This window comes from Calypte anna, chromosome 8 (assembly GCF_003957555.1).
Source record: "Calypte anna isolate BGI_N300 chromosome 8, bCalAnn1_v1.p, whole genome shotgun sequence".
In the NCBI taxonomy this organism is placed as follows: domain Eukaryota; kingdom Metazoa; phylum Chordata; class Aves; order Apodiformes; family Trochilidae; genus Calypte; species Calypte anna.
Window position 1 is genome coordinate 23,781,711 of NC_044254.1, and position 16,045 is coordinate 23,797,755.

Below are 16,045 nucleotides of genomic sequence, written 5' to 3' on the forward strand. Positions count from 1 at the left end.
TTCCACTCTTTTTTTTTTCTCCCTTAAATTCATCATTTCAAAATACTGCAGTTATTTTTGTATGAGGACAAACAACAAGAACTCATTTTTATAACCAACGACCCCTCTCTCCAACGAGCAATTCATGGGGTAGCACCGGATAAAATGCACAAAGTAGATGATTTCATTATAAAAAAAAAAAAAAAAAAAAGAAAATGAAAAATAACTGAATTAACATTGATCATGACTTTTCAACAGCATTTCTTATTATTACGGCCAGGCAAAGCCTCCTGTGGGCAGTAAAGCTTTCCCATGTATTATTAGCCCTCTACAGAAAGCTATGAAAAGACACAAATCTGTTTTGTCAAAGGACAGAAGAGCATTTAGTTATAAGAGAAAGTATGGTCATAATCCATTGTCGGGTTAAAGGTGAAGAAAACAGAACTATAACACAAAGCCTTAAGAGACTAATACTCCAGCAGTTAATTCCTGAACACTGCAGTGGAGCCTCCTGGTTTGTGGGGGGAATACATTCTTGGGGCAAGCTGTCATCTCTCCGGTTTATATTTATTAGGACCTGCACTATTACACAGTGTCTCTATTTGAGGCAGGTGCAAACACACACAGCAGGATGGCTTCTGCTTTGGGAGGCAGTTTTGGAGATGCCACAAGTGTACACGTGGCTGGTGTGAAAACCAACACCATGGCAGAGATGAGCACATACACCTGGATGCCTGGGCAGGCAGAGGGGTAGAGGGATGGGAACATCTTGCTTGGCCTTTCCACTGCTGGTGGTCCAGCACAGAGTCCCAAGCAACTACCCCAGGTACTCCAACTAGAGCACATAAGACATTTTTATATTATTTAGAAAGCTATCTGAGTGCTTGAATAACAAAATTCAAGCCCCCTTATTGCAGTGAGGGGGTTCAGTTCTGGATTACACACCCACAGAATGTGAAGTTGCTCTTGGTGTCAGTTTTCTCAAATCTTTGACAAGGATTAGAAGCTTGGTCGAGGTCAGGGGCAACTTAAATGCTCTGGATCAGATCCCAAAGAGAATTTTCAGCAGGTCTAAGTGACCAGATGAGAATTCTGCTTTTGCTCCCAGCCATGGGTTCTGCAACCCACAGCCCTGGGAGGAACAGCAAGCAGGCAGGTTTGACACCACCACAGCAGAATTTAGCAACAGTCTAAGCATGGGCAGAAAAATCAGTGTCTCTAAAGATAATTCTTCCTTCTAGTAGTCCCCAGAGAACAAGGACAATGGTATAGCTGTGGAATGGCAGGTAATATAATAAAAACATCAAGAATAATAAAATTCCCTTCTGCCTTACAGGTATTTTGAATATGCTTACTCTCATTTTGATTCATATGGCCAAGCAAAAGCAACTCTAGGGTCTCTGTTGCCCTCTCAAGGCCTCAGCTCATGCTGCCTTGTACCCCTTTCCCTCCCCTGCCTATCTCCTCTGCCAGCACGCTCTGTCCTGGCACTCAGAGCACATCCCCAGTGCAGCTTTGTGTGCAGACACCACAGCGAGCTGAAACGTCAGGAGCAGCCTGTGGTGTTACAACAGCAGTTCACCTTCTTTTAACCTGCTCTTTAAGGACACTGCAGCGATACCACTGCCTAACAGTACCCACGTTATCTCAGTTAGCAGCATCTCAGATAACAGCCTCCAATAATGTCCTGAGCTGCATGATGAGCAAGACACTTTTTCACCATGGGTTATTCTCCCCTTTCGGTCCGTATTCACAAAACCATCACACCTTCCCCATTCAGATCTCTCCTAAAAATTCCTTTCTGCCTTCAAGTTATAAGCTCAAAATAAGGGCTCTAGGTTAAGCTTTTTTTTGTGGCTTTCCCAGTGACTTAGACTCTGCTTTCACTGAAGATGTTCTGCATACCAAAAAAATGAGCCTACCAGCAACTCTTAGGAGGGGTTCATTGTGTGGTTCCAGCTCCCCTCTTCCTTCAGTCCCATCCACTGTACCCTTATAACCATCACTGCCCTGCTGTTTTCTGCTACACCAGACTGGGGCCAAGGGGTAGCAAATAGGTACAAGAGTCTTGAAGGTCCCAAAGACAGCAGTGGGCAGCTTCTCAAAAATAAAATGCAGTGGTGTGACAGTAATATTTTTTGTACAGTCTTTTTCTATGTTGACTGTTCACTGCCCCTTGCTTTATCTACTTCTGTCACTCACGGGCACCTTGATGTCACACTGTGTGCATCCAGCACAATGACACCCTTAAAACAGGCATGAAGCAGAGTGAGCTGTATGTGCTCAGGTGCAATTCAGCAGCACTGGAATAACAACATCCCAGCCAGGGCTTACTCATCTCCAGCACAGCACCCAGATAATGCAGCTGGTTGGCATCTGGACCCACGCTGCTGAGTCTGCTGGAAGCTGTGCAGCTCTGCACTTCACATCTCTGCTAGCTCATCCATCCTTGCCCTGCACTCCATTTTGTAATGCCAATAACATCCTCTGCTGTCTTCTAGATATTTAACACACTGATTTTCACTAAGTCTTGTTTAGGTCACTCAGCAGATAATTAAACAAATAAACAAAAATTCCTAGGTGACGAGACTGTTTCCATACAGATGCCCTCGCAAATTAAAGTTTCATTACAAAGGAAGAAAACTTTCCATTCTCTATAAACATCTGATACTCAAGAAATGGTGGGTTTTTCTGAAGTGGGAAAATAGATCTTATTTTTAGTTTTTCTCAAGCTTACGCAAAAAGAGAAGGAGCATCATACACCTGTGCACAGAATTGCTCATTTTCACTCTCCCTAAATGAGCCAGATGCTCATTCTGTACATCGGGAAGTAAAACAGAAAGCATTATGTGCAAACATTTACAGCATAAAAAAACCTTGTCACCTGGGATACTTGCTGCTTCTGAAAATTCTGATCAAAGATAAAAACCAAGACAACTCCTTGTAATCAATTATGCACAGATAGTCCTGAGCGTGTGTGCAATTGACAAAAATAATACCAAAACCAGAACGGATTTACATGCTGAAATGAAATATGGACATGGACAGAACACTAATCTTCTGATTGGTATCTTATATCAACAATCCCAGTTTTTTAGGTGAGTTTCCAGCCACTTCAAAAAATTTCCAGCAGCCCTTGAATGGCTCTGTCTTACACCAGGGGAGCTGCAGAGATGCCCAGCCCAGGACCCTGTGAAGGTTACAGCTGCAGTAGCAATCAGCTCTACAGCAAACTGGACACAGATTTTTTTTTCTGCATAGGTAGAGATGATTATCACACACACACACAATACATCCAAAAAGCAGTCACAGTGCAAAGAAAGCTGTTATTTGACAATCTGGCTTGTCCTTAAAGCAGGGACTGCAGTACAAGGTGGGAAGCCAGGCGCCATGGGTAGCAGGGTCCCCTGCACAAGTTCCCCTATGGATACATCCTCCTATATACACACCAACTGGAAGCAAACTGCAATGATCAGCTCCCACGTCAGGCACTGAAATGAGAAGGGAAGTTGAAGATGTATTCATGTTTCGGGCAGGTATGCACATTCTGTCATTGTTATTGTCCCTGCTAATACCAAATTCACACTTCAAGGTCATTTTCTGTCTTTTTCACTCAGGCTTGTAACAGTTGAGTAAAGGAATTCACATTGCAACGTCAATCCCTTCAGCAACTTTACACCCTTCAAAACCTGTAAAATATTTATATCTCCACACAAGGATTTATTCCTGTTTTGTTCTAGCTGACATAATTTTGCCATGGGTCCCACACATTTTTGCCTAGGTGAGCCCTAAGGAGTCTGCAGGGACTTAATGAGCAGATCAATTACTGCTCATAAGAAAAGATACTGTCTCTTTAAAGGTTATTTGAAGGTTGATTGCTATCTTATTGCTTATATCCTGCAAATCTATTCAGCCTTATGAATGAATTTGACCTTTTTATACTTACTGGGGAAAAAAAGCAGAACAGAAGTTAATTTAGAGCTCCATAATACAACACTTTTTCCCAGAGAAATGAAAGGGCATTCAAATCGATACCTGCACAATAACACTCTGATGAATGTTTGCACCCAATTTTCTCATTTTGCTAACTTGAGATTGGGCGTTTTGAATAGTTCTCAAAGAACATATTCTTTATGTGCTGTGAAGTATGTGGTATTGTGTCCAAACAATGCTAGAGGATAATCATTATAGGAGTATCACTGGGCCTGAAAAGGTCAGTTAGTTAGAAATGTCAGCTTTCAATGCAACTATGCTGGACCTTCCAATGTAAGGATCCAATTAAAGGGACATGCCAAGGTGCTTGGAAACATTGTGGTGACCCAGAATAATAACAAGGTATTGAGGAAAAGCTTGATATTTTTCTTCAAAAGTAATGGATTAGCCTTTGGAATATCTTCTCTGCGGTTTGATTTTGACTTTGCAAATATCACTTATTCTACATGTATCCAAAAAAAGGTCACTTTTTTAAAAATGCAAAGGTGGGGATGAAACAGCCTTACTAAAAGAAAATATTTTGCAAGTAAATGGAATAAATCTGGCTTCGTTATTGGATAAAAAAAAGCATCGTTTCAGTAGGTCTCAAAACTGATATTTGAGATGGATATAGATGGTGTTTGGGGAGACAGATGGGTATAGGTCAGGGGACAGGCAGAAAGATCAGGGTGGTTTTATATTTTTGGGACATGTTGCTAGTGAAGACTGCACAGGGAAAAGCTGCTGGGAAGAGCAACACTGTTCAGTGAATATGCAGCATCTCTGCAGTAGTTTTTCCAGCAAAGGCAGAGGTACAAGGAAGAATTAGAAAGGTAATGATCTGCAGAACTGTGTAATTACAAGCAACAATATTTCTCCTCCTTCTCACAGAACATGAAAGTTCTTAAAGCTCTTCAGATAAAGATGAAGATGAGGAAAATGGTACGTTCAAATTTCCTATTTAGCCTCAGGCCATCTGAAACCAAACCTAATGGCACGAAGAAAAAAAAATAATTAAAAAAATCTGTGCTGTCTCTCCACTGTCTGTTAGTTCTTCTTGCTAAAACTTCATCAAGTCTAGAACAGACTTCATCCTGCAGTTCTGGAATTTCAGGAATTTCACTTTGAGCTGAGACTTCAGCAGATACATTATTTGTATGGTAAAGAAATTCTTTTATTATGCCCTCAAACAAACCATCTGGGGTCTAATGCCTTGCTGAGCAGAGATACTGTCCCCCCCATATTGTTTTACATTACTGTGAGCAAATGGGCGGATTAACAACCAGCGTCTTAGTGATCCAAGAAAGAGTTTTGCTCCTATCCATCACTCAACATTAAAAGACTCAATTATTACTGGAAAGATAAGTAATGTCTTTTCTTTACCACCTTGCCAAGTAGAATAGCATGTGAAGCTTCACTAACAAATATGAACAGCAATTATATTAGGCTGTTGAAAAACTCAGATGCTATCCCTTGACACATACTTAGGCTGAAATCAATGTACTACTAATTAATAAGGACTAGCAAAAATAGTACCCAAGTTCTAGCAGCAAACAACTTTCTGTCAGATTTTATTACTCTGTAAAATTTTTACTAATACCTGTCTTATAGCTTCATGACTTTGAGTTCATATTATTTTCATGCTTCAATTAGAAAGAAGTAGATAGCCAGACTATCCAGGAAGGTAATGGAAAAGTCTTGTTGAAGGGGGCTTAGTGAAGGAATTTATAGTTAAAGGAAACTTTCAAATATACATTAAAACTTCCCCTTCCTTTACGTAGTTTTACTTAAGGTCTCACAAGCAGTAATATTTAGAAATGCAAAACTTAATCAGCTAAAAAATGTAGCAAATCCCACATATCATTTTATGCAATGCCAGAAGAGTAGAAATATATTTTCCTAACCAGAGGAAATTAACTAGGCAACAGTCCTATATCTATAATTTAAAGCAGTAAAATATGTATGGCAGAAACTAAAGCCACCTTAAAAGAATTCACTGTGGCAGTGAATCACAAATTAATGAAATGGAGACATTTTTAGAGCATGCAGCTCTGAGGAAATTAAAGGGGGGGAGAATATTTCACCACACAGATCAGTCTGATAAATACTTCTAAAATCAAGCTTTTTTTCTCTGTTTAAAAGTGTAGAAGCTGAGATATTTGGGGGGAAGCACACACAAAGTAATTAACATTTCTGATAACTCTCAGTGCCACTCCACAAGGATTAGGAATATTTTACTCTATCCATGAACGTAAACCTCTAATGTGGTCAGAGGAAAATCTGAGTAAATCCAAAGGAAGGAATTATGGAGTCAGCTCTTGCTTTATTTCAACTAAAACAGAGCTGAAAGAAACTTAAAATACTTTTTATTACATGCTGCAGCCAAGCTGGGCACTATGGAATATTCAGCTACCCCAGGTTTTTTGCAATCAATTTACTGCTACCAAATGTAGTAGGTTTATATACATCTGGGAAGCATGCACCTACAGTGCTGACGAATTTCTCCTGACATTGCACTGATTTCAAGAGAATGTTATTTTAAATTGGCAGTAGAGAGACTGGTAGAGAAGGATAAAGCCCCAAGGACAGCTGAATCAAAGAGAATTTCAAAAGAATTTTCCTGATGGTTCTTGGATAATATCACATGTTAGCTATTTTCAAAGCCAATAGTTTCCAACTCACTTCCATTTACGGTATCAATAATTAAAAAACACTTTGGTGGGAGATGAACTTACCTTCCTGAGAAGAAAAATTGGAAAGCTGTGTTACTATCATAAACACAAGAGATGCAAAAAGCTTTGTCTCCATGGAAAAGCTATGGAAACAGGGATCTCTTATTTGCAACTATTGAGTGGTTACCACAAAATGTGATGCGATTCTATGTGCATGTTCCAAGTGTCACTGGAACACGACCTGGTAGAAATTGAGGGGAGATCCTCAGTGCAGCAAAGCCAAATTAAAGCACCTGAAGATTTCATCCTAAACCCCAAAATCAACTATGAGAAATCTTAAGGAAATGTTTTTGATCCAATTCAGAGGTAAAACTAATTTTAAAGAAAATTTAAATGACTCAAACTTAAAGCTCATTACACCCCACTCCCTGCCAGTACGATCCTGCCAGCTACTAATGAATTTTTAACATCTTTCCCCCACCCCACTGTGCACATCAGCTCTGACTCTGACACCCTGAACACTTCAGCGAGTTGCAGTCTAATTGTAACTCACATGTCAAGGGGCAAGAAGAAAGGAGGGTGTCGAGAGCACTGATAAATTTAACTTAACATTCCTCCAGCTACGCAGCAGTAAGGCAGGGAAGTGAACTCCCCTCCGCATTTTACATGGGTGTCAGTTACTTCAAAGGAATATATTGGAGCATGAGGGAGTCTGGCTTGCTCCCAGCTCATGCATCATTTGTGTCTGGCTGATTCTCAGACCCACAGCAAAGCAAAGACTTCCTCCAGTTTGGGGCACGTTGTGGAGCTTTCTGTAGCCGTTTTCTTAGAGGTGCTGGAACAGGTCAGCTCTGTGTGATGCATGCAAATGTGTAGCTGGAGCTGCAGCTCCCCCCTTCTGCATTTCTGTCTTGTTCTTTTTGTGTGTGTGTGTGTGTGTGTCTGTGTGCTTTTTAGTTCTTTTGGGTTTTGCTGTGGTTTTTTTTTTCCCAGAGTGCAAATTAATGATCTATACCTGTCCAGTTCAACAGACAAATAAACTTTTAATTCAAGCACCTGCTCAGCCAGGTTTTGCAGAGCCAGGAACACATGGCTTGGTAGTTGGAAGCATCTGGAGTAAGGCAAGAGGCAGCAGCTGGTCATCTTCAAGGTGTGGGCTTGGAACACTGTGGGCAGGGTTGGGATCCCTACCCTGCTTCCTACCCATCGGTGATTCCAGAGTTATCATGCAACAGCTGCTGACTTGGAGAAGGAAACTGCCACAAACTAATTTTAAACGTTTTGGCACTTGTGTCTCAACATCCCTTTAACTGACATCAGTGGCATTATTTTACCTAGCAATTAATCTCATTAATTTGCTGATCAATTCTTTAAAATTTTTTTAGTGGCACAGGGAGAAGAGCTGTTGCAATACCTGCAAATCAGTTCTTGCCTAAACATACAAAAGCTGCATCAGGAATGTCCCAAACACACAAAAGAAAGATGGTACTCATCATGACTGAAGCACAAATCACAGAGGTCACCTTTGATTTTGAAGTCCTTTGTCTCTTCCTACAATTAAGCAACAAAACTTTGGTGGCTGATGCTTCTTGTGAGACATGGAGGACTTTGTGTTCTAAATAAAGCTGAGTGACCTCCCCTACAAACAAAGGCTGCTGCCTGTGGCAAGGTGGAGAACAGGAACAACTCCCAAATAATTAACAACTGCACCATAATAGCCCAGTCCCTAATTTGAATCAGTAAATTAAGGGATGACAGTGATTATGGCTGATCTCAGCCATCATAAACGATATCATGGCTTTGTAAAAGCAGACTGTTGACATCAGATCTTAGAGATGGGACTAAAATAATGGAATGTTTTAAAGTTCCAGTCTCTGTAGATTTATTTTATTTTGGTTTTGTATTTGTATTGCCCAAAATAGGTCTTTTAATCCACAGGCTAATGTTTTCCAATTCTGAATTGGAATTTAGAGCTGAACTCTTTCAGTCTCTTTGAAAAATCTCAGCTTTAGGATCTCTCAAGTAAGTTTGGACTCATCCAGCATCTGCTGCTTTTGTAAATGCCTTTACTGAAAGCAAGACTGTAGGTACTCAATTATGTAACCATGGCACAGATTTTATTTTTTTTTTTCCTGTGTAGACAATTATTGGAGATTTCTGGCTAAATATCAAAGGGTAAAACTTGTATTTCAGAAAAAATGGATGTTATGGAAAGCTTTTTAACCCCCTTTTAATGCAGTATGTCTAGCTATCCAGTTATTGAAAGCTGGTTTAGTATTTAGGTATTTTGATCCTTCAAACTAATTGCTGTGTTGATTTACTAGACTGATGTATTAAACTGAGTGATGTGAAGCAAGAGCTGCTTACTGTGACCACAGCTATGAGCACAAATTCAACTTAGGCAGCCCTTTCATTGTTCCAGTGAATACTGTATCTGAATTTATGAGGAAGGTAGCAAATTTGTTTTACAGGGAAGTTTCATATTCAGTTATTCTGGTTCCCAGCCCTCCTTTTCTTATAATTAAAAAAAAAAAAAAAAAAAAAAAAGTCTGTGGGCTCTGGTAGCCCTATTCAAGATTTCAGTGTTTATTATGATTAAGACCTTCAAAGATATTTTTCTTTTTCCTCCAGAAATGGAGAATGCTGAAGACAGGAAAAATGAAAAATGTGCCATGTTTGTCCTTGAAGTTTCAGTCAGAATAGTGACAGTGGCTGTATCCAACTGTATTGTTGCTTTTATCAGCAAGTGCCCTGAGCATACATTAACATAATTGCAAACTGCATGGAAAGTGAACATGCAAAAATGCAATGCAATTGCCAGTAGCCTCAAACATCTGTCCCAGCAAAGTGTCCCTCCTCCTTCTTTTAATTCTTGTTATTTTAACAAGGTTAGTGAAGGAGAAACCATGTCACAGATGATATCTACATTTAGAGTGTCAGAACAATTATTGATGCAAAGTTGTTATCCAAGTGAACGTGTGTCACATTTTGTTCACTTCCCATAACACCTGTTCATTTCACTAACACATTATTCCCAGTTAAAGCCAGAACTCATTAGTCCCACTTACAGCCAAACTGAAAACTTAATATGTACATAGATCTGAAAAAGTTAACCAAAAGGTAGCACCATTCAAGCATGATGCACAGCTGAAGCAGGAGGGGGCAGCTAACTTTGGTAGCAGCTAATGGAAAGAGATTGAGCCAGAAAACCAGCAATAAATTACAAGCCATCCAGCCTTATGAGGCGAGACCAAAGAGAAGCACTATGAAAACCACCTGCATTTCTATCACAGAGCTGAGACCTTCAAAACTCACTGTGCCAAAGAGCCCAACGCTTTCCCAGAATAACACATTTTGCTTTATCTCCTCAACAGCCAAATGACACGAGCCATTACACAAAACAGATCACTTAGAGCATTTTAATTGCATTTAAATATTTTTCTGACCCACTTTGGGATTCTCCAGACCTAAGCCTGGACCTCCTGTCTCCTACCACACGTACAGAGGGCCATCGTTTCCTTACTCCCCAAATTGCTCCCGTTTGCCACCAAGGAAAGTCAAACTTGCATTTCTGTGATACTTGAGCACACGTTGTGAATTTGAGGGCATCTGCCCTGAAGACATACTGCTAACTGTAACCCCAGGAGGTTTAAAGAAATATCAGCACTCAAATTCATAGAGTAAAGGTCTGAAGAGGCAGCTCTGTGAACGGATAACTGCCCGGGGCTTTGCCAAGCACAATATAGCTGTCACTTGTTATTATGTGAAAGATTTTCTGGGGAACAGTGTTTTTCATTTTGCATGTCAGAGACAAGGAAAAAACACATTTAGACAACCATCTCTTTAAGAAAAAGAAGAGAGCTGTGCAGCAGAGCTCACTTACCAGGGCTGGTTATTGTCAGGAGGTCAAGCCGCCGTTTCTGCTGAAAAACAAATTATAAAAGGAATTGTTAAAAGGCGACTAATTTTAGTGGGTTAGCTTAGACCTACAAAGTAAGTGCTCTGACATTTATAGCAGAATTAATTACAAGTTACATGGCTCAGTGTTACTCTTTTGGATGGGATCCACATGTATTTTATGAGGAAGAAAAAGCCCCTCGCTCAGTCCTTTTAATGTGGTTTTATTTGCACTTATAAGTGTTACTGTTTCTTTTTGGGAAATCTACTTGAAATGGATAGCTAGAAGCACAGATGGACCAATGTATTTATAAAAGTGATTTCTGATTCCACAGGGAAGAAGAGAAGAAACCAAGACAAGAAACTTGAACCTCTTTATTCATATCAATCACTGACTCATAGCCTGTGTGTGATCAAACACAATTATATTGCCTTGGGGTGAACCTTTCAAAGACATGTAAGAGGATGTAGACAAACCCAAGACTGATAAAAGGAAAGCTTCTTTTCATGCTGGCAAACAATCAGCCCATAGATCTCATTGCCACCAGATATCCCTCAACCCAAAAGCATGCCAGACTTGATCATCACTGGGTATTTGAACAGGTACCAAAATACAGGGAGTTATCCCGGCAAGTAATCAAATTTAAACAGAAGAATGGTTTCTGGAAGGGCTCCAAAAGTTCACAGAGTAAGCTAACCTGTACCATGAGAAGGTTAGAAGTTTTTTTTTACCTGGAACAAGCTATCCTACCAATGCCTTGGTGTGATGGGGTGTGTCTGAGATTCCCTTTCCCATGTAACACACAGCCAAAAGAGTTGCCTGCTCCTGGATGACTGCCCCAACACTGCCTCTCTCTGGCCTTCCACTAAAATCCATGTGCTCCTAGACCATTATTTTTACCTTTCTGTAGCCTGAGAGCTCCCATCAACCTCAGAATTTTCCCCCTCTCACAGACAGCCTGTTATTTCTTCCTCTTCATAGCACTTTCTAACTTACTGTCTTCTCCCTAACTTTGCCCAGCATTAGTGAGTCTAGCTGGCACTGAATATTACACTGTCCAGTTTAATTTCTCTCTCCTAATCTGCTCAATAATGTCTGCCTTACTTTCATTTATTGTCAGACCTATTGATCTTTTTCTAATCTAATTCTCATCACTGCATTCACTGTATTCCCAGGGTGACAGCTGAAAGTCCTTGAGGAGGAAACATTGCCTTGGTATTCCCTGCCATGAAGGTTCTTCCTTGGAAATTATGACTGATGAAACTGCTTCACAAACCCATCATTTCTCTGTAAGTAAAGCTTCACTGGCTAAAGTGTATGGACATAGCTGATCATCCATTGAATAAATTTGAGCTGTATGCCCAACAGTGAATGTGGCAGGCTGGGAAGCCAAGTGGAGTTTGAGGTTGAACAAACACATTTTCTGAAACCTTCCTGGCCTTCAGTACCTGAACTCTTGTATAATGCAAATCACATTTTTGAGAAAATCCATTCCTGCCTGTTTTCATAGGCGCTCCTTGTTCTCTTCACTCTGATCTGTCATTCTGAGCATGACCTCAGCAATGTGCTTGATCACATTTATTTTATTATAAAAATATCAAGGCCAGTCTAAGCCAAGCCTTTTTCAGGTGTGCCAGGCTAATGGTGCTGCCTTGTGTCACCTCCACAAGAACTGTCCAGGGATGCTGTCCCTGCTCTAGTGGGGTTTGCTCACCCCTCCCTCCTTTCCTAGGGAGCACTAAAACTAAGTGAGCAATAGTGTAAGCAAGGACCCACCTTCTCAGTGGGAGCTGTAAGACAAAACATCTCCTAATGAGCTAAATTTCATATAGATCCTGTGCTTTAATCCTGATTTATATATACAAAGCTATGAAACGCCAGGGCTTAGCACCCACTGGGCCAAAAGCTTTACTTCCATTTCTCAGCACAACTAGAACTCCAAATGCTGTATACCTAATGAACAGCTAGAGCAGAAAATATATATCCAAAGCCTATAGTCTGTGAAAACTTCTCTACTGGGAAAAAAGGTGGAATATAAATACCCTGTCTGAGAGAAGGCTGCAAAATACAGAGATTTGGAACAGCAAGAAAAGCTTGTAGCTCAGCTGCCCCCCAGTCCTGACTTGAGTCTATTAACTAGGGTAAAAATAAACAATAAATAAAAACCTAAATAGCTTAACTTGATCCTGCAGGAAAACAAAAGCAGTAAAAAAAAAAAAAGGAAATTATTACAAGTCAAATGTTCAGTTTGTAACTTCTTCCAGGTTTGTACATTGCCTTCAAGCTGGTCTTGAAGAAAACAAATTAACTTCAGATCCAGGAAATCTTTGTGTATGTGTTGAACTTTAAGCTCAAGCTATTTCTCTGACTTCAAGTGAAGCAGCACTGATCTTTTGCATCTAACACCTAAGTGCTGCAAGGGATTTGAAATGCCACCAGGTTCCTGGCACTGGCTCCATCCCAGTGGATGCTCCAGGCTGGAGCACGGTGGTTACTGCCTGACCAGCGCACTGAGAGAGGAAAAATTGCTCTGCTCTGACCTTCAGAAGACCTTGAAGAGGTTTCTCTCATTTAGCTCTGCAAGGGAAGTTTGTGCATATGCACCCAAGCCCTGGAGAGGAGAAAACAGCAAAGTGCATTCCAGATTCCTGCATTTAAAGATGCACAAATGCAGAAATATTGGATCCAGTCGCTCTCCAGAAATTCCAGCTTGCTCTCAGATCTCCGGGGTTAGCTCTCTACTGTTTCCAGGGCTCAGCTGGATGCAAGCAGTCTAGCAACTAGATGGATTTGTTTAAAAAAACCCACACAGACAGGCATATGAGTAGCTATAAAAGCAGCAGAATTTGAATTTAAAGAGAGAGACAGTACAAGTGTCACAAAGATTAATAAAATAATTGCATCAGAAGTATCGTGGCTGTAGGGCTTTATATATTTGCTTCTCCCTTCAGTGTTGAAAGATGAAAATTGCAGCTGTTGCCCCCCTCCAGCATGATCACCCTCTCCCTGTTTTGACAGATTTCTTGAAAGACTCATCTCACAAAATGTCTGGCTTTTTTTTTTTTTTTTTTTTTTGTTCTGCCTTTAGTAATTTTCCACATCTCAAACACCTGCCCCTGCAGAGATTCTTGGGCCTGTCCCCATCTTCAGGCAATCTGCTGTCCCAAAAATTCCTAAGCACTGAAACGTAATTCCTTCCATCCCTGGTTGTGCAAGAGGTAAGAGTTTCCTTTCTTTCTGAGGATGGATTTCACCCACGTTGACAAAAAGGCATTCCACCAGAAACACTAAAATGGTTTCCACAGCATCAGAACATAACTTAGAAGAGGCAAGAAAAAAGATTTCCTGGATGACCACTGTATCTCTGTGGCTATAATCCTGTTCTACCCTTCAGAGGCAGCATCCTCATTCCCAATTTGCTGGCTATTTGAAAACCCAAAGGCAGGAAAAGGCCACAGGGGATCTGCTTCCTCCTCGAGCAGTTTTCTAGCATTGGAACCACCAAGAGGCAGAGTCCTGACAGTGGATTGGGGCAGACCTGCAGCAGATCATGTTCACTTCCACAAAATTAACACAATCTTTAATTAATGCAATAAGCACAGATGAGTAATAAATCATATTAAAATACAACGAAGGCAAATTTTTAATAAATTAAGCATTGATTCACTCAATAAATATTAATCTACTAAGCATCAAGAATTCATTACGTTGCAGAAAACCAGTTGAAAAGCCTCTTTGGTGAGCTGGTCTGAAGTGTGCAGAATGGTCCCTGTTCAGCCATTATATACACTTATTTTTAACTAATTCCATAATTTATGAAGTTAAACAACTTGCCTGAGAGTGAGTCTGGATTATTATTCCATTGCTGTATGCAAATTCCTCTACACAGATTCTAACTCACCCCCTCAGATTGTTTCCTACATTTTTCTTATGAACTCCCTTTCTTATTACCTCTTTTCCTTGGTGCTAGTGGTCTTTAAAATATTTGCTGACTGGTGTAATTTAATTTTCACCTCAATTAACTCAATGAGAGTTACAAAACTAGAAAAAATTGGGGAGGGGGTGTAAATTAACTTACTCATTTAAGTTCAGCTTATCTACAAGATGTTCTTTCACACTTTGCTCTCTGCAGAGTTCCTTCAACCTTTTATATAGATGTGGGATGTGCTGTACTTGCTTTGACTCTTATCTACAGATTAGCAAAAGAGAAGGAAAAAAAGCCAGATGCAAAGATGCCCCACGAGACTGATATGGAGCTGTTTCTGTAGCAACCGATGATTTTCTTCTCATGTAAGAATGAGCCTCGTCATATCTAATTCTGAATGTATCTGGGCCTCACTTGCCAGCCAAAGCTGTGTCAAGTATAAAGTCAATATAGTCAGAAAGAGTGATAAAAAAAGCAATTATAAAGTCATCTTCCTACTCCTGCACTCCTCCTCCAACCAGGATCCAGAAGATATCCTTACCCTTGCCTTCAGTCCCAGCACGTCACCTCCGAGTCCCCAAGACTCAGCAGAGATAGATGTGGCACCCAGCCACCCAGGCATCACACACACACAAGGTTGCTCTTCTGGAAGCTCCTTCAGCAACCCACACACCTACATCCCAGGAGATGGCATGTTCTGGCAGGGGTTTCCCTAAACCATCTCACCCTGCCTTGCTCTGAGTCTCAATATAAAACTCCCAACCCCAGGGCTGAGATAAACTTCATGTTTTGAAAGCTCTTGGGTTTTTACCATTTCACTTCCTTTGTTCTGTAGGCTTTATTTTTTGCAACCACGAACCCAAAGGCTGCCTGCCCAGCTCACACACATCTTCTGCCATAGACCACCCACACAAAACTGACTTTTGTTCTCTGTGACCACAGGAGAACTTTGTCTTCCTAAACATATTTTATCAGCCTGGTCTCTTCCATCTGATTTTAATGTGGTTTGTTCAGGTGCCTCTCCCCACTACCTTCAATCTCCTGTTCAGTTCATAGGGTTTAAAATTGAAATGAAGTTCATGGGGTTTGGTTTTATTTTTTTCCTGGAAGCTTTGCCACAAAGTGTTACTAATTGTGCCTTTTCCTTTTAACATCTAAATTGTGGCTTCTCTTGTATAAACTGACTGCCTTGACATAAGAGTAATTGAAACCAGTGCATCTTCTCACAGAATAAAGCTGAGTATGTATTGTATGAAGGGTTTTCAAAGGTGAATTCCACATTTCTATGGTCTTTATTATTGTCACACTCTGTAATGTCAATGCTTTTGAAAGCCATCATCTCATATCATGAAAGAACTCAAAAGTTCAGAGAAAAAGATCAAAGAGATCCCAAGTGTGCACCTGGACATGGAGTGGATGCCCCAACATAGCTGCCCACAGGCACCAGCACAAAGCTCCTTGGTTTTGCACCAGGGGGGATCCTCAGTAGATGGGAGGGAGGGGGGGAGAGAGGAAGGAGGGAGAAGATGCAGAGAGGGAGAGGTTAAAGGCAGGGCCCACGCTTGCCCATTGGTACCTGGTGAGCGATGAGCTGGGCAC

The 16,045-nt window shown here is 40.7% G+C and overlaps 1 protein-coding gene across 1 annotated transcript in view; it reads right to left on the reverse strand.

Moving 5' to 3' along the window:
* The window catches only part of LOC103528584 (BEN domain-containing protein 5), a 571,072-nt gene that overhangs the window by 87,866 nt on the left and 467,161 nt on the right, over positions 1 to 16,045 (reverse strand). The window contains exon 6 of the mRNA XM_030455433.1: positions 10,507 to 10,546. Coding sequence (XP_030311293.1) covers positions 10,507 to 10,546 — 40 coding nt within the window. The remainder of the gene's footprint in view (positions 1 to 10,506; positions 10,547 to 16,045) is intronic.